A 19,401-nucleotide genomic window follows, 5' to 3' on the forward strand; every position below is an offset into this window, starting at 1 on the left:
GTCATGGAGAGGTCACTTCAGTGCTGCTAATACAGTAGAAAGAACATTGGAGGCAGCAGTTACAAGTTTCTGGTCTCTTCGGCCACAGCAAGCGTTGCGATTCTCCAGTGGTTTGACTTCACCTCTGGAGGGGCACTCCATTGTCTCTTGGGACAGATGGATGCCAAAAACAACATTGCATCTAAGTGCATTCCAAACTGTAGTTTCCTAATTTAGGATGCTGTCTTATACCAATTGATTTATCTAGTGACTGGCAGCAGCCCTAGAAGACTAGGAGTCTGTCTCATCTGAATTTGCCTTCAAAGGTAGCCCTACATATAATGCATTGCAGTAATATAATCTGCATAAGGTAGCAAGTGAAATAGGGCAAGTGAGAAAGGACCAGAGCATTATCCAATTTTCACTACAAGGAAGAAGCATAATTTTGCAGCACTATATGCAAAGGGAAGAAGAAATATAGGCTGGTCACAAATTGCATATGGGAAGTAAAAAAGGGAGGAGAAGAAGAAAACTGAGGCTCTGTACCTGTTAAATTGAGTGGATGGAGAATGTATAAGGAGAGGAGGTCTTGGGAAGGAAGATAAGATGTTCTGTCTTTGAAGTATTGCAGTTAAAATGACAGAAGCATCCAAGTGACAATACGAGACAGGCAGCTGTAGATGTGCGATTGGATGCAGGAATAAAGTTCTGGAATACAGTGGTACCTCGGGTTTCAAACGCTTTGGGTTACAAACACTTTGGGTTACAAACTCCGCTAATCCGAAAGTAGTAACTCGGGTTGAGAATTTTGCCCCAGGATGAGAATGAAAACCATGTGGCGACGGTGCAGTGGTGGCGAAGGCCCCATTAGCAAAAGCGTGCCTCAGGTTAAGAACGGTTTTGGGTTAAGAACGGACCTCTGGAATGAATTAAGTTCGTAACCCAAGGTACCACCGTACAGGAATTGCTAGGTGTCATCAGCATATTGTGTAGTACTGAAAGCTACAGGCAATGTCTACTGGTCTTCTTTAGAAGAGGGTCAAACACAAGCACTGAGGGACTCCAATAGACAAAAGGAGGGCAGAGAAAGGATATACCTTTGGATCTGGCAGTGGGTGCTGGGTGTCTATCCCTGGGCAGCTAGAATGGAACGCACATGGCCAGGCAGCAACTGGGGGAATTCCTCCAAGCTGCCTGGGTAGTTGGCTCAAGTTCCTGCCAGCAGCTGCATTTCAAATTGGCCAACGAGTGGCCTCTTCCTGTGTGAGAGGCAGGAAGGGAAGATACCCAGAGTGGGAGGCTGGGAGAAGAAAGGGAAGTTCCTAGGTAAGGGCTGGAAGGACCCTCCCCCTTTCTGTGTGAGACAAGGGTTAAGATTTACCCTTGCATTTTCTTTTCAGGTTTTTTTAAATTTCAATTAGTTTTTTACTGCACAGTTTTATGAAAAAGCTTCAATAAAAACGAAAGCAGGAAGCTAACAGAATTATGGTAGCTGCCTGCTTCCCTCAAGTTCTATTCCTGGCTTCAACCACAAAGTGGCACTGTTACCCAACCCAGCATGATAACCATCACAGGCAATGGGAGAATGCTACTACCTGGAGCTTTTAGAAGCAAAGAACTAGAGGACTGAGGTTCACAGACATGAGTGCTGCAAGAAGATAAAAGTTAACTGTTGATGTGGAGACTTGCCATAAGTAGCAGAAAGAGAACAAAAGGCGTTTGCAGAATTGAGGAAGTGTCAGTGGCGTAGCGTGGGGGTTGCAGGGGGCCCCGGCCGCACCGGGTGCAACATCTGGGGGTTAGGGTTAGGGGGCGCAAATCCACGGGTTAGGGGGCGCAAATCCACGGGTTAGGGGGCGCAAATCCACGGGTTAGGGGGCGCAAATTACTTGCCTTGCCCCGGGTGCTGACAACCCACGCTATGCCACTGGGAAGTGTGATTGACTAAGCATCTAAGACAAACAAGATGCATGAGGGAAATGTAGGCAATAGGAACGTATTTTTGTGGCGCTGACTGGATTGTGGAATATCTGAGCCACTGCTGAAGAAACAAAAGTGCACATGAAGCTCTTGACCTCGTTATCTTGCTCATCAAAGGTGAAGTGACTGAGGCAACAGGTTGTCCTTTCTTGTTTAATTGTAACTTATAAACATAAAAGAATTGTGCCACATAACTGCCACCCCAGTACCAAGTTTTTCCTTGCCAATAAGCCCCCACATTTTTTTAAAAAAAGCTTAATACTGCCACACCACCTTAAAAAAATAAATCTCATTCTACACTTACAATGCTTTCCACTTATATTTATATACATAGGCAGACATTTCCACTTTTTCATGTGCAACTCTTTTTGAAGATGGTGGAATTCAGATATGCAGCTCAAAGCAACAAATGATAGATCAGGGCGAAGGAAAAGAAATCCACCCTGAGGAAGCAAAGGATTACACTGGACAAAAGAAGAGTTCAAGTAACAGGAGATCTGCGAACTGATTTCATTGATTCCAGGGGATTGAGGTAGGTATTTCTAAGTGAATCACAGGTTCTGTGCCTTGGTAATATCTAGCTGACCTACTTTTTCTGCATTCTTCAAAACTGCAAGAGGGCTAGGAGACAGGTATGGAAGACACCCTAAGGGATGGGTTGCCCTACTTGTGTGAATATATGCAAAAAATCTACTGCTCCATTTCGGATATTAAAGAAAGCATTTACAGATAACGGGAGCGTCTAATAATACATTTGGGCAGTTCCTAACACAAACAGGCTAGGAGTTTTCCATTCAACATATGTAGTCAACACCAGTGTTTAAAACAAGTTTGCATCTTGTTAGCTTTACATTTTCAGATATTAACCACAAAGTGTTGATTGCTTTCAACAACTTGATCATATCTCAGCCATCTTAATATCCCAAGTGTTCTTCATACTGAAAAAAAAGGCAAAGCAAAGGGCAGCATAAGGTAAAAACTAGGAAAATGAACTGTTCTTAGTAACATAAATGCCCAGGTGTTGTGGCTCTGCTTTCCGACAGACATTAAAAGCCAGAGGAGCCTGCTGTGGAGGCCTCTTCAATAATTTTTGGAAGCCACTTTCTGGAGACAGGGCCTTCTCAGTCATTGCCCCCTGCTTATGGAATTATCTCTCCAGGAAGGCTTGCCTGGTATCTATATAAATTTCATTTTGGCATTAGTTAAAAAGCCTTTACATTTCCCCAAAACGTGTAACCTATGAGATATTTTATGCAGTTGTTTTTTTAGTTTTGTTCTTTTATTGTTTATTATTTTGTATCTTTTAAATGTAAACCAACCTGAAAACTTTTATTGAAGCATTGCTTACCAGTTTAAAAAAATCATATCTGACTGAAACACAGTCAGGAACACTCCTGGAACATCAAAGTCCATGTATTGCCAGAGCCCTCTCCAGAAAGAGGACTGTTAAGATTTTTCTAGTGAAAACTCATAACTCCCTTCAGAACCCCACATTCAAACACAATAATACTCACTCTTTGTAGACCCCTTCCAGTTGAGATGATGTGCAATGCAGCATGAAATCATTCAATAGTGACTGAATGAGTTGCCTTTTAAATTTCCTCATTCTTAAGACAAGGTGCAGGATTTCAGGAGTCATCAAGTCTACACCAGACTCAAATAAACTATGGCTTTTGTTTGAGCAATGTGTGCACTAGTCAAGGAGCTACTGCATTTTTGCAGAATTAGCTCACAACCGTGGTAGCTACAAACTTGTTCACTGCTAACTGCCAAATCTCCATCCAAAACCTTCTCACCTGCCACTTCTGGTGTTTTGTCTGATGCCTGCTGGCTCTCCCACCCAACTAGAACAGCACACTACCCTTGTAACTTAATACTGGGCTGCTGTTTTTTGTTTGAGACAAATTACACTACTGTTATGCAGGATTCATCAACAATAGCGTAAATGAAAGTCGAAAGTATGATACTAAGCAGTAAGAACATTAAGTTTTCCGGGAATTTTACTTGCATTCAGGATGACTGCATCTTTCATGCTACATTCCCTTTGGCCTCTAACACGAAGCATTGAAACATCAAGGATAATAAATCCAAGAACAGTAAGCCGTCAAGCAAATTCCATCTTTTATCCAGGAAAATCCCAAACCTTGGGCAATTAAGAAAATGGGGGGAAATCCAAGCAAATATATCTTTGATTGCTTTTTAAAAAGCCTACATTAATGTTGAAATGCATGACATCATATCTCGTTTGCCTTTTAGCTAATATTTAGCATACCATTCTGTGAAAAATTAGAAGCCAAAATAAATGGCTCAATTAATTGTACAGAGGTAACCTTCTTTGAGCTGAACCAGAGCTGTGAGCTCTTTATTAAAAACACTATTCTATAGTCCATAACCTTGTTCCTTGACTCCTCTCTAGTTTCCAATTTAAACAAGTCCCCGTGCGGCCCGTTCTAAAGGGCTTTGTCTCCCTGTCATTGTTAAGAGAGCCGAGGCATCCTGGAAGTGTGAAATCAGACCTCATGAGCTGAACGGTTCCCCAGGGAACGCTGGACCGCGCAGAAGGTCAAAGTCATGGGCCGGACCATCTGAAAGCGCCCTGATCACCAGTCTGTGACACAGCAAGCAGGGGGAGTGAGTGTGTGAGGAGACTATAATTGAACACATCTTAATTAAAACCCACAGATAGCAAAAAATAATAATAAACTGTTTCCCAGGCAGCCTGTGAAATGCAACTTAGATTTAACTTCACTAATGAGACCGAGTTATCCTTATTTCTTAAGAAAAATAAGATTCGCTTAACATTGGATACAAGATTCAGCATAATTCTTACTGTTACTTCTTAATTTTCTGTCAGAAGTATTAGGTTTTTAAAAAAATAAATAAATCATGACAACACCTGATGAAAAAAAATCTACATCTTATTAAACAAACAAACTCCCACTGGAGGGCTAGAGAATTATTTCACATCAGAATGCAGTTGGCCTAAGGTGGTTTGTGCCAACTTTATAGAAAGGCAAGTTCCACATTCTTTCATTCAATAACACCCTGCTTTAGGATTATCAATGTAAATTTATCTGAATATAACCATTTTTTCACTCTCTTGCCATATTACCCAATGAATAATGTTCATTCATTTTGTATTGTTCTCCTTATCAAGAATCTCTCTGCTGCCAACAAGTTGGTAGGTGTCCCAAAAAAGGATTTGCATATGTTGGCAATGTGTATTTAATAGTTATTGGCACGATTGTACTAGCTACCAAGGTGGGGGAAGTGATGCATTTATCCCAAAATAATTTTCTAATTCTTTATCTCACAAGATGAGAAAAGGATAAAATACTTCCTCAAATACCACAGCCTATTTCAGGACCATGAGATTTGAAGGTAAGATGAATATAGGGTCCTTTCACTGAATATTTTCATGACTTTGGGGGACTAGAATTCTCTTGTTTTCAACATCCCAGTCCTATGAGTCTTTGGATCTGTAGTGGAGCCATGAGATGTCTATGCCATTACAATTGAAACATTCATTGAAATGCCTTAAAACTAGCCAACGTCTACAGAACAGAGGCACAGAATCATGTTTTAGCAGTGGAACTGTAAGAGGTTGGAAAGATCTAAAACAAAATTCCAATGTTTTGCTGCTATGCCTATACTGAAGATGGAGATTGGTGCTAGTGATGACCTACTGCCTTGTATCACCTAATTCTACATACCTTTGTTTAAGTACAGCAACTGAATATTCAAATCACTGAAATAATATATTCTGTTTCTCAAGTTTCAGTCAAACACAGACAGAAATATCCACAGTATAACATGTCTTTCACACGATAGATACTGGCCCATCCTTCAACTTTGAAAACAACTTTGTGAGCTGTTTTGTGACCATTTATATTTAAATGGTCTCCAAATTATATTTAAATAGTCACAAAATTCCTGATGGAACATCTCCATCCCCATTGCTCAGACTGGACGCTGAGGTCCTCTAAGGGTTCCCTCACTGTGAGAAGTGAAGTTACAGGGAACCAGGCAGAGGGCCTTCTCGGTAGTGGCGACCTCCCTGTGGAATGCCCTCCACTCAGATGTCAAGGAGAAAAAAACTACACAACTTTTAGAAGACATCTGAAGGCAGCCCTGTATCGGGATGTTTTAAATGTTTGACGTTTTACTATATGTGCTGCAAGCCACTGAGAATGGCTGGAGAAACCCAGCCAGATGGGTGGGGTATAAATAATAATAATAATAATAATAATAATAATAATAATAATAATGGCAGCATTTAAAAGAATACTATAACCAAGAGCAAGGTGGTCTATTGCATGGTATTTCCATCTGCTAAAAATGTGCATGAATAACTACAAGGGCATGGTTTTTGTAAGATATGGTGAAAACCTAGGGCTGGTGATAGCATTTGCAAATGGAAACTCACTGAGAACTGAGAATGCGCACTCTTCAACTCCTCTGCTCCACTGCCTGAGCAGCTTCCCCCTCCTGGCATTAAAACATAGTTTCACATTACATATGAACCAATGCAGTCCAGGTTCTTCATAGCTTTGATTTGGATCCAGAGATACGTTCTGCTAGCGAGAAGTCTTTTCTGCTGATTGAAGAGCTGATTCCAACCTGTGTGATTCCAACCTGGTGCTGTGTAAACAGCAACTCCTCCTAATTCAGGAAAGTGATTTCATTCTTGTAAGCTCTTCTACGAAATTTTGCTGTCACCCACCCCCAATTTTTATATGTGTTAGCCTGTATCTTCCTTAATCACCATGTTCACTGTAATGCAACTCCAAAACACTGTGGTACTGCACCGCTAAAGGTTTGCTGTTAGTAACTGCATGAGAGTTCGTGTAGTTCCTGGGGTTTGCTTCCCCTGAACCACGAAGAGTAACCCAAGAACAAACTTTGGTTACAGCTCATGGTTTATCTGGACAAACCATGAACCAGGTTCAGCCAAACCATAGCTTGATGGTGGGTAGCACAGCTAAAGCAGAACCAGGGTAGGATTGCTGGATCCATGATCTTTGCACTAGATGCTTGCAAGTTTGCTTGTTCATGATAAGCCATAGTTTGAGCCATTTCATTAGCCATTCTTCCAAATGAAATAATGACCCCGTATAATCCCTTAAAAGCTTTATCCACGTATGGAGACTGTGAAAGTCTGTATTATTTGATTTAAAATTCAATTTATTGTTGTAGTTTAATGTTGAGTAACTAGTCAATGAATCTTTTAAATATGCCTATTACATTTAAGCACACTACCCAATACTCTTCTACTGAAAGCAACATTTTAGTAACAGTGAACTGGAGCAACTGACTCTAATAATATTCAGGTAATTAAGGATGTGTGCTTTGTGGAAAGGAGAAGACTGGCCCATTTCAGTTATAATTTGTGTTTCTTATTCACTCATTTAGAAAATATAACTGTGACAAAAGTGTACATTTTTAAATGCTCCCCCCCACTAAAAAAAAAAAAAGCTTAATGAAATATTTTTTAAAAATCCTCCTCTTTGCTTACTGAGAGAATATTTTGGAATTCAGCAAAATCTAATCAAATTTTACATTTGCTTTTACTTTTTATTTTCAGACGTTTAATATGATAGTCTATCCCAAGGCAAAATTATGCAATTTTTAGGTTAATATTTTGGCTCTTAAATACTGGAAATACTTGAAATTATTATTATTATATTGGTAAAAGCATGTTTACTGGGAAGCAAGGTCCTCCGATATATTTATTACATTTTATATTCTGTCTTTCTTCCATTATAGAACTCAAGGCAGCATACATGAAATTCCCAACCAGGAACTAATCCAGACTTACTCCCATGTAAGTTATCACAGAACTGCAGCCTAATTCATACATACAACTATATTATTTATTATCATGCGTCAACATTTATTTATGTACACCTCTGCATATACTCTTTTTATGTTTGTCTGTGAAATACTTGTATAGAAAGACTGGAAACAAAACCAAAACATCACCATTGCCTATGCAATACTTGTTTGCATAGAAGCATTACCAATATACTCAATATAAGATGAAGCATTAAAACTGTGTAAGACTCAACACTTGCAGGTGTAAACATAAAGCACTGAAACCAATCTAGTAACATAAACTAACACATAATCGATTTCTTGCAAGTATTGTTCAAACCTGAACTTGAAAGCACACAAAAGGTCCTTCCGATGCTTTCTACCTCATAGCAAATGTGATAATTTGGAATTCAATGCTTTATGGAACACAAAACAAAATATGAGAAGGAAAAAATGCTGCATCTTGAAATATGATTTTTATGTCTATTTCTATTGTGTATATCAGGTGATGTATGGATGTTATTTGTCAAATAACCAAGCTGGAAGATTTTCTGCAAGCAGAACACATGCTAGAATGGTTATGTATGCACCAACAATGTTTCTACATTTGTGATGTAAAATGCTTAGTTACATAAGGATGATTTTTGCATATTGGCGCTAAGGACAAAAGGAAAGCAATGTGACCATTCCATTACCAAACCTAGCTAAAACCAAAACACTTTGAAATACACAATTCATCCTAATCCAAATGGCCCACCATGAACAAGCTATGGGTTCCTGCACACACAGAAGAACTGTCCAGCATGCAGAAATACACCTTGTAATGTACTGCATAGATAATAGTAGCGAATCACACAGATTTTTTTTGGGGGGGATCCCACTGCTCATCCTCGAAATGAGCAAGATCCCGTCAGTGAAGAAGCAGGCGACTGCAACAGACTAACCTCCACTTGACTCAGTAATGGAAGACTACCTGCTTCCACCATCACATGCAATATTTCTACCTACCTTTCTGCACCAGAAAGCCCTTAACCTAACTTACAGTTGACTGCAACAAATCTTAAAACGTAAAGCCATAAATAACTAATTGTGATATTACTATCATTACATTCTCTGCCCAAGAAGGGGCCATAGACACAATCTACCCTGTGAGGAAGAGAGGGAAGCAGTCAGGCAAAGGCAACCCCAAGGCTTACTCCTCCAGGCAGACTTGCCCCACGGCCATACAACCAATGAACATCGTGGGAAGGAGACAAAGACAACTTCAATGCCTGCTCAAGTCAATTTGTTTTTAGTATTTTAAAACTGCAGACTGCCTTGGCAGAAAGGTGCCATATATCCATCCATCCATCCATCCATTCAATGGGTGTGTGGGTGTGGAATCAGCTGTTAAACCACTAAAGAAGGCCCATGAAGAAAATGTGTGCTAGAAATTTTAGCAAGTAGTTATATCTCTGGACAAATGTAAAGATACATGATGCTTGCGACTTCGTAAGAAGATTTACGATTCAGCAATCCTGCAGAACCCAAACAGGTCTGTGTCTTGTCAACACAGATGAGAAACCACCAGAGAACTCCACATGTGCCACCTTGAAGAAAGGAGGCAGACAAATGTAATAAAATAAAATAAATATGGCAACAGGCATGATGATGCTATCCAGAGTGCTGATGCAAATATCCTACATTTTCAGAGGAACATCCATCAGAAACATACTATTCTGAAGCTGTATTTTAAGCCCTCCTCTGCTTTACAATTTTGTAAAATACTGTTTTTGACTAACATATGAACTTGCCCTGCCATGAACAAGTGAATTTTATCTTGCAAAATACTGGACTCCATTTTGTTTTACTATTCTGTATCTGCAGTAGCCCACTGGGAATGAAGCTTAACAACACAAAACCTTTTGGAGGGGCTGTGATGCATTGTTTCATTAAAATCCTTTTCCATTACTATTTTCAGTAAGGTTCTGAGCCGTACAAAGTCCAAACTAAGGATGGGCAAATATGTTAATTTTGATTTCTCAATTTTCTAATCTTAAATTCAGTTTCCACGTTAGTTTGCAATTTTTTAATTTAAGGTGCTCACGGAAATTCACCAGAAATTTATTCTAAAACATACATTTTTGTAAAGCAAATTCCCCTAATAAAAGGTGGTTTATGTTATTTTCACTAATATATGCATTTATATGCACGCTTTACCCTAGTATGTGCACACATTTAACTAGAGAACTACATTCAAAAACTCAAAGACATGCATATTTCAAATGATGACTGTTTCAATTCACATACGGCTTGGGAAAGCGTTAAGTAGCTGAAACAAATTTGCACACAAACACAAATATGAGAAGATAGAGTTCATTTGCAAAGATCCTAGCAAACTTAAGTTTTCTACCCTGTCGGGAGTGCTAGTTTTGAAAAAGGCTATAAACCAGAAATGCTTCAATAGGATAACTATCACCACAAAAATTGAAGTAGTTCTTGCCTGTAACGTCAGCTGCCATCAAACCTTCTGCTCTGATAACCTTCACCTGGAGAAATCCCACATCCTTCATGTTATGAAACATCCGCACTAGACTCTAGAACACACACAAAAAAACTATGAAGTTAGGAAGAGCTTGCAAAGGGAGGGAAAACAGGCGAACGCGATTCAGTCATCTATCACATTTTATAATGGTTGTTTGATTATTCTTAAATCTTATTCTTGGAAATCAACTATGTGTTTTCAGTACTGTATAGTTTCCACTCAGTGTAGGAAATATCTATTTCCATTCCCAGTATTTGATTTTAAAAGATCTAAACCACAGCACTCATCTTTCAGCTTCATGTTAGTGCATTATTTATTCTGAATATATCAATATTTAATTGTAATAAATAGTGCACCAGAATGATGCTGAAAGAGAATGCCCCAAGTCACAATGCATCAAAAGATATTTCTGTATACCCTAAGATAGAGGTATATCCAGTTCTAGAGATGCAATTCAGAAGCCCGTGTTTAAATGGCAAATGCCTGCTGGTTTTAGGGGATACCTTAAACAAGGCTAGAGCTATCTTTATGCAGCTAGAGCAAGCAGATCCCTTCACAACAGCTTCCATATCTCTTGGCAAAAATATCACTAATGCATTCAACAACTTGTATTTAACCTATAAATAGACACAGGGAGAAAAAAACCAGCAACTTTTTTAAAAAAAGTATCATAAATTTTGTGCACATTAATTTCTCATACAGTTTTTGTATAAACTATATATTAGATAAAGGAAACTATATAATAGCTGATCATTCTTCCAAAAGCAACATTGTGTTTTATAACAAACTTTCATTTTTTCCCAAAACAAGACTTGTGTGCATATATGTATATTATGTATATATAAAACCCAAGCCAGATATATCAAGAATAAACAGGATTTCTATATGTTTTAATGTGCCAGCTTAAAGCAAAGTTGGATTTAATAGAAGTAGACATTACTTTTCCTTTCTACTATGTTGCTGCTTAATGGATAATCATTAGTGGTATATTGCTCAAGAAAAAAGGAATATTTTCTGCTTGAAATATCAACTATTAAAGTGTTAGACAAACATTTTTACCAATAAGAGTCAGACACAAAGCCCACAATATAAATCCCCTAAGACGCTTATTGCGTACAGAGAAGGTCTGACCTTGGCATACTGAGTCGAAGCACTGCAGTTATATGGCACATCAATTTTCACATATAAATGCATTTATATCTATTGCTTTCTATGGAAACACATGCCCATTTATTACAATTTTTTGAAAACATTTGTCTATCATCAGAATTGTGTTTAATCATAGGACCAAAGCTAAACAAACACTGTTTATAGGATTCCAAACTGCCTGATTCTGAAAGTTATGTTACAGATAGCATCAGAATACAGATGCTTTGCTGGTAGCGTGTCATCTGTTACAATTCTCGAGAAGGTTTCGCGGGCTTTTTTTGTCAAGCTTGTATCTAAATTCAGATATTTTCCAGTTCTCACATATGTAGAACAAGGGTAGCAGGCATGTGGAAATTACATGTTTGTTCTGTAGGTTTTGAAACTATATTTATCTCACATTTCCTACATGATAAAAGCAAAAGCACAAATTCAATTTTGTTCCACCTGCACTCACATTACCCACACATGGGGGGCGGGAGGGGGGGAGAGATTGCAGTATTTCACTTGGTACTATTTGTCAGGGCTCTATGGGGTAATTATAGTTTGAACTTAGATTCAGCTAGTCAGCTGATTTGGAGCAATTTACTGCACATTCTGACAATCTGGGCCAGTGACATACCATAGAATATTATTGTAGGATTTTGTGAAAAGCAAATTACTTTAATACATTACTTTAAACATGCAACTTAAAGTAATGATTTATCAGCCGATTGTCAGCCTTCTTATTTATGATTATTATTGAAGGCTTCAAAACCTGGATGGTATCGAAGGCCTGAAATTTCCATAGCAGTGAAATCTTATGATTTGCTGTGAATCCTTTCAGCCCTCAATAGATGGGAAAAGATTGAAATGCTCTGGAGATGAGTCCTCTTTATTTTTTTAATGAAAGGCTGTATAATATATTTTCTGTATGGCTGCAGCAGCTGTCAGGGAGAGCATCTCAGTTCAGCTCTATTATGGGAGAACCAATACCCCATCCTATGGCATTGAGATACACTGAGGGGCCAGTACTGATTGACAGCTTGTCACCATGACGTCTTATTCCATCTTTGTTATGGAGAAAATTAATGTCACACCACCAGCCTTATGACTCGCTGTCATCTTAGAACTGCTCACCTTTTATCAATGCTCTAAATAACATTTCAAGCCCATCGTCTCACGGTGGACAATCCGGTCAAGGGACATTAAATCGGATGACTGTGAAATGTCATAATAAAAATGGAATGCTAACAACTTCTTCACTAAACTAGCTTCTCTGGTTTTTAAACTGTGACAAGGGGGAGCAGGGGTTCAGCACACCCGTTCTGAAAAGGTCATACAATCTCTCTCTTGGTCTGCTACCCATTATGGCCCTCCTTCCCCCCCACCCCAAAAGGAATTAAGCTTTTCATACAATAGTGATAAAATAATGGTTCAAACAGTAATGCCTGTTTAATTTGCAGGGCTCTGATGTTCAGCTACAAATGGTTAAATGACAGTAATAGAGTCATTTTGCAAGGCTATTTGATCTGATGGCAAGGTCAGCTCATTTACTGGTTTCTGTCTCAAGAATAGACACAAAATACATTTTAAAATGGAAAAGTCTCTTTAGGAAAGCTTTAAAAAAATCTATAAAATAAAGATGATAAAAGGATTCCTGAATCTTTCTAGCTGCACAGTAATGCACTGTATATTCCCTAAAAGGGTGGCAGCACGAACGCTGGAAATAAAACAGGTGACAACATATAGGAATGGCAAGAGTTCCACAAATACTGTGCAATACTGTGTTCTTTAATCTGTCTTTCTGAAGCTATGTATGTATGGGTCATGTTAGGGAAAAGGGTAGTTAAGTTTGTAAGTAAACATAACAATGCCTGAAATAACCATTGTAATAAATTGACATGCCAGGCTTTTTTCTTTTTCTTTTTTACACAATGCAATCCTGTTTTTATACCAACAATACCAGAGACACAATTCTGGGGGTAAAAAAAAAATGGCTCAAGGTTCAAAAAAGTTGTGAAATATATGGCAATATTTCTGTGGTGTTATAAAATTATCAGTATCGACAGTATCACTTGTTTCACATTAACCTGATAATGGAGAAAAAATATTATTCTCACTACTTGGTATCAAAATGTGTATCACTGCAATTAATCCATCAGAAATGCATTATATCTATTAAGATGTAGTCTGACAGACCAGTCTGTCTTGGTTGATACCAAAATCTGAAATAATACTCGTAATTATTAGTTTTCAGGCATAGTACACTGTATCTTAGCTCTCAGTTGGTTTAGGAAATATAATGTTTAGCCTTGCTAAGTCACCTCTATTAAACTGTGTTTATGATAACACTATTGGTGTATGATTTGTACAAGCACCAGCAGACAGCTGATTCAGTGGAGATAGGTAGAATAAATTTGCTGAAGCGCACATCCTGCTAATCTGTTTGAAGAATATTGTACAGCATTAGTACTAGCACTTCATGTTATCTGCAGAGCCTGATAAGGTACATCTTTATTAAATTCAGTTATTGAAAGGATGTCAGCAAGGGAATAGGAATATTTTAAAATATAAAAAAAATTAAACAGCCCTTTGTTAGTCAGAGCTTGGGTTTAATGGCAGAGTGTCTAGAGAAGCCCTCTAAACACCTGGCAGCACTGTACAATAAAAGCTTTGTAATTTTAGGTGAAAATAGCTTTCTTCTTTATTCTTTGTGTCTAGTAAGTCAGTTTTAGTGAGTTCAGTATTCATAAATGCTGGAGTAAGAGCTCCCCTTGCTGTTGCTTTACCAAAACTACACAGAAGCTGACATGCTATGAGGATGCTGGGAAATATTTGTTTTCAAAATATCTGAGCACAATTTTAAAATTTAGCACAATTATTTTTACGTAGGGTCATACCACCATTCTTACGCATTAACGAAGGAAAAACCTATCATAACACTCTAAACAATAGCAAAGTTGGTCCACTTATTTATTGGACTCTTAAAGCTATTTGACTTACTGGGGGGGGGGGGAATCAGTGGCATAACTTTTTAATTATGGCACTAAATTTTCATTTGAGAACAGCAACAAAGTAAATTCACGTGGTGACTGGAAGTGAAAAGCACTGAAGAAAAACTAATTGGCAGGAACCAACAGAATAATCTTTAGGGCAATGCACTGGGATATTATAAACAGCAGTACTTGCAAATATTAACTTGGCTAGTATAAATCTGTAGTACTAAATAAACATTCTGAAAAAGCAACAGCTTGGATGGGTTTTTAGGGGTAACAGGCCATTTCCCCCATTCATCGCGGAATATACAGTCCATGGTTTTTCACATTTGCAATCATACATAGCATGAGCAAGAGAGAGGCACTACATACATATCTCTTTAGTATTTCTTCCTGTTCCTTTAGGTCCTCCAGGGCATTGATTGGGAGGTCAGCGATGCTGACTGCAGCTGAGGCAGTCAAGGTGACCAGCAATACCAGAAAGCCTTCCCCTTCCTCCAGAGGCAACTCCAGCTTATGAGTTTGCTCTTTGCTCAGGGTCGACAGGTCAACCTGGCACCTAGAAACAAATGTTTTGATTAGCATGTGGCTGCCTTCGCAAGAGCAGTGTGGAATGACACGCACTCAGCTATGCAAAACACAAACAAAGGCAGCCGTCCCGGGGTTTAGAAGGCAGTATTTCAAAACCCTGTTCTTTTGCTGTTCAACTCATTCCGTCATAAGAAAGATAACACAACTTCTTCTTCTTCTTTATATATAAATACACTAAATTATATAGCTGCTTTTGAAGCGAAAGATGCTCAAAAGGCACAATGCTAGAACTGAAATGTTGCGCCTTTCTTATCCAAATAATAGAATAGTATTGGAGGGGATCCTAAGGGTCATCTAGTCCAACCCCCCCCACAATGCAAGAATATGCAGCTGGCCTGTACAGGGATCAAATCTGCAATCTTGGTATTATGAGCCTCACACTCTAACCAACTCAGCTAATGTCTTAAATTCTTTAGGGATGTCAGTGAAATCCATCAAAATACATGTCTAAGTTGTAATGCTCTACTGTATTCTGAGCCAAGTACCATTTCTATCTTGGGTCATATTCCAATGTTGTGCATCTCTATCTATCCTTGTGTTGCAGCATTCCTGGCGCTGGGGAAGGAAGGAAGAAAGCTAAGAAGATGTAAGGGAAAAGGACAGACAGCTTTTTGTGCTCTGGGTGTCAGCACCGGAAGCACAAAAAGCCTCTGAATTTGGAAATCTGAGCAATTTCCTGATAGTTTCATTTTGGCGAGGGTAGCTTGGTTTCCCAAGCCTAGTTCCAAACCAAACCAAAAGAAACTCTCCCATCCACATTCCCAAATAAGGTTTAACTGTTTGAACGGCTTGCAGATACGAATGGTGGAGGAAGTTTATTCAGTTTGCATTTCAGGTGAACCTATTAACTCACACTTTTTGAAACAATATGAGAACTGAAACAGTCGCCTTTGAAATTCTTCAGCAAAGTAACATGTACAAAAATGCATATTGGAGTAGACTGCCCATAAAGAAATGCATCTGTTGGTGACATAACAGACAAAACTATTTTACATAAGGGAAAATTCACTGCAAAAATGTGTACCTTAGACAAAATTGCATACAAAGGTGTATATATTATGAGAAAATTGCACTAAAAGGCTACTGAATGTTCATAACAATGATATAAAAACACCAACTGATTCGGAACTGAACTTAAGCGTAGGGGGGAAAAGAGAGAGAAACCAAAATGAACAGATTTTCCCATCTCCCTCTGAAAGGCAAGTTGTTGTTTTCAGTTGCAAGCATGAAAACAAGGGAGGCTCTACTTGTTAATCAGAAAAGATGTCTGGACACCAGCAATGGATTAATCCCTCTGTTAGTTACTTTACAGAATGGGGTCAAGGGCAATTTGGGACACCTACTTATAGTATATTTAACTGGGAGTGCCTTAGAACAGCTGGAGAGGAGGAGGCGAAGAATAGAAAACATGCCAGACAAATCAGCACAGGACCATCCTATCCTTAAACAAAGCAGACATAATAGAAACCCTGAATATTAAAAACTAACATAAAAGCCTGGAAGAACAATGAACTTCCATTAACATGAAGCATAGCATAAATGTATAATATAAACACAGTACAGCATAGCCTCCACAACCAGTGGCGTAGCGTGGGGGGTGCAGGGGGGGCCGGGCGCACCGGGCGCAACATCTGGGGGTTAGGGTTAGGGGGCGCAAATCCACGGGTTAGGGGCGCAAATTACTTGCCTTGCCCCGGGTGCTGACAACCCACGCTACGCCACGGTCCGCAACTCAGAATCATAGCCAAGTGCTTATATGCACCGATCCACCTGAATAGCACATCAAATACAGTTCAACAGGAAAAACCCCCAAAATCTATTAAAATAAGGGGTCGATGACATTGTCATGTGTCTTTTTTATATCATATATGGTGAAACTTTGCATCTTTTCTCTACTGGGCTGAAGTCAAACATTATTTTTCAAGGGAGATTAACTGGTAAGTGTTCATGTGCAGCATATCATTGAATTAATTTTTTTAAAAAAATTATATTCTTAAATATTCTGAAATTGATGATACTTTGATTGGCTACCCTGCCCGGCATAAAGAGCATGTATACGCAGTGAAACCTGTACATGGACCACTTGGTGTGCTTATGCATTTGTACTTGGACACATACACAGAAGCTTCTTTTCACACTAAAATTTCTATAGGAAGGGGTTTGTGAATACCGTATTTTTTGCACCATAACACTCACTTTTTTTCCTCCTAGAAAGTAAGGGGAAATGTCTGTGCGTGTTATGGAGGAAATGCCTACGGGTGGCATGCCTACGGATTTTCCTCCTCTAAAAACTACGTGCGTGTTATGGTCGGGTGCGTGTTATAGAGCGAAAAATACGGTAAATATCAAGGATCAGTCTTTTACCCATTGCTGAACGTAGGTAGGACACACCTGGGCAAAGAGAAGATGGCTTCACAGAAGTTCCCGACAGCCGTATTTATTTTCTTTGATAGATTCAAAAGCACATTTCAAAACAGCAGAGCACTAAGAGCAAGTGAATTTTTGTCTTTAGCATACATTCTCAGCAACAAATTTCTGCTTGTTTAATTGTCCAGAAAAAACCTGAAAGAATACTTGCATATATTCAGAACATAGAACAGGTCTGTCACCTGCCTTCTATAAATGGTTGCCCCACTCAGCTGGAGTAAATCACTGATCCTAAGTGGAAAACACCTGTAACATCAAACAAATGGGGGGGGGGAGTCCTGGTGCAGAAATGCTCAAGGCTCATTTTAAGGTATTGAACAACAATTATTGTGAGATAATTCATATGAAATAGCCACATTTCTTACTCCATTCATGTGTGTGCCAAAAGCCTCTGCTCTGAAAATGGTACTGTAGTAAAACCGTAACAACAGAGTATGTACAGTGCAGGGGGAAATGGGGTGATTAATCTTATTTCAGCATAGGTTCCCACAGCCTTTACGGTAGGTTAAGTCGGACAAAAATGATGCAAGACCTTGTTCATATAGAAATACACTTCTAAACCAGTTAAATTTAATGGTGGTCTGTGATTATTTACCTCACACACACACACCCTGCCACACACAATACGAATGTGTTACACATTTTGCCAAAATGCAGAGAGAGCTGCCAGCAATTGAGAATGGACAGTGATGACTCACAGAAAATGAAAATGAATCAGTCACCAGTAATCCCTCGACATAAAAATATAGCAAAAATCAATGTCATTTTGAAGATAAACATGCATGGTTTCCTACTAATAAACAACACTATAAATCCTGCAGTATGGGACTGTAAATAACTCCAAGAGAATAAAATTACACAACATGGGATTTTACTTATCCTGTATGCTCGCTGAAACAACTTGTTCACCGACAGCACTCATTCCCAGAAATATATTGCAGCTGTCAGCAGCCAATTTGGCCAGATTACTCTTACGTGTTAAATTTATAACAATCACAAGGATTTATTAGCTTATCATTGTATAGGTGGCAGAGTCACGATTGTTCAAAAGCACAGGTGACAGAAAGTTAAATAATTACATGGAGATTAAGACAGTCTCCTTCATTTGAAAATTTTACTTCAATATTAGCAGATGAAAATTAGCTGCCTAAAAGACAATGCAAGTGGAGATGTATGTTTCACAATTGCCATAATATAGCCACACTTTGTGGCTATATTCTTTGGGCTGCATAGCTATCCATTATTATGTTTTTGTGGACACAGTAATTTATGCTGACACTGACTGTACAAAAGGTGAGGGCTGTTCTTCAGGGCAGGAGACACCCCCAATACTTAAAAATAAAATAAAAAATAACAAGGGTTTGGAATGAGGCTCCATTTGAGCTATTTACCTGACAAAAAGTCTGTTTTTCTCACAACAAGGTGCCATAAGACTACAGTGGAAACATTGCTGGTACTGTCCTTGACATAAAAGAGAAAAGGAAGTGACAGGAGAAGGCGGCCAAGAGACTGGAAAGCAAAAGGTTTAGGATGACCCATCTTTTACCGATGATAGAATAAGTGCTTGAGATACACAAATGGATGAGGGTAGAAACAAAACTGGAAAATAACTGGTGTAACTATGCTTCAGCGCCATCTATTCCCTAGTGCTAGAGCCAGGAACTAGCAATTGCCACATATCAGCATTTGTGCAACACAAGCAAAGTCTCTCTAGCCCCACTGGATCCATTATAACAATGGAGCCAAAAAAAGGGTAAGCAATGGAGAACTGCTAGGATTAGGGAGGCGCCTCTCACACTGTTATGGTTGCATGGGAATGGAGATTCTCTCTGAAGCTCTTAAGCAACTACAGGAATACTAATAATAAAATTGCATGAGGTAGTGGATAGGAAAGCAGCCTGGTAAAACACCTGAGAATTCAACCTGCCCAGGAAGAAACACTGTTCGAGTAACAGCAAAAAG

The 19,401-nt window shown here is 38.9% G+C and overlaps 1 protein-coding gene across 10 annotated transcripts in view; it reads right to left on the bottom strand.

Annotated features, from left to right (window-relative positions):
• Positions 1–19,401, bottom strand: part of MCTP1 (multiple C2 and transmembrane domain containing 1) — a gene marked incomplete at its 3' end in the record, with an annotated part of 173,270 nt that overhangs the window by 74,241 nt on the left and 79,628 nt on the right. For all 10 annotated transcript variants that reach the window (XM_082191343.1, XM_082191345.1, XM_082191346.1 and 7 more), the window contains 2 exons: positions 14,794–14,980; positions 10,256–10,349 (listed from right to left, as the gene is read on the bottom strand). In XM_082191343.1, the coding sequence (XP_082047469.1) occupies positions 10,256–10,349; positions 14,794–14,980 (281 nt within the window). The remainder of the gene's footprint in view (positions 1–10,255; positions 10,350–14,793; positions 14,981–19,401) is intronic.

The sequence above is a fragment of the Podarcis vaucheri genome, assembly GCF_965113315.1.
Source record: "Podarcis vaucheri genome assembly, chromosome: 11".
Lineage (NCBI taxonomy): Eukaryota > Metazoa > Chordata > Lepidosauria > Squamata > Lacertidae > Podarcis > Podarcis vaucheri.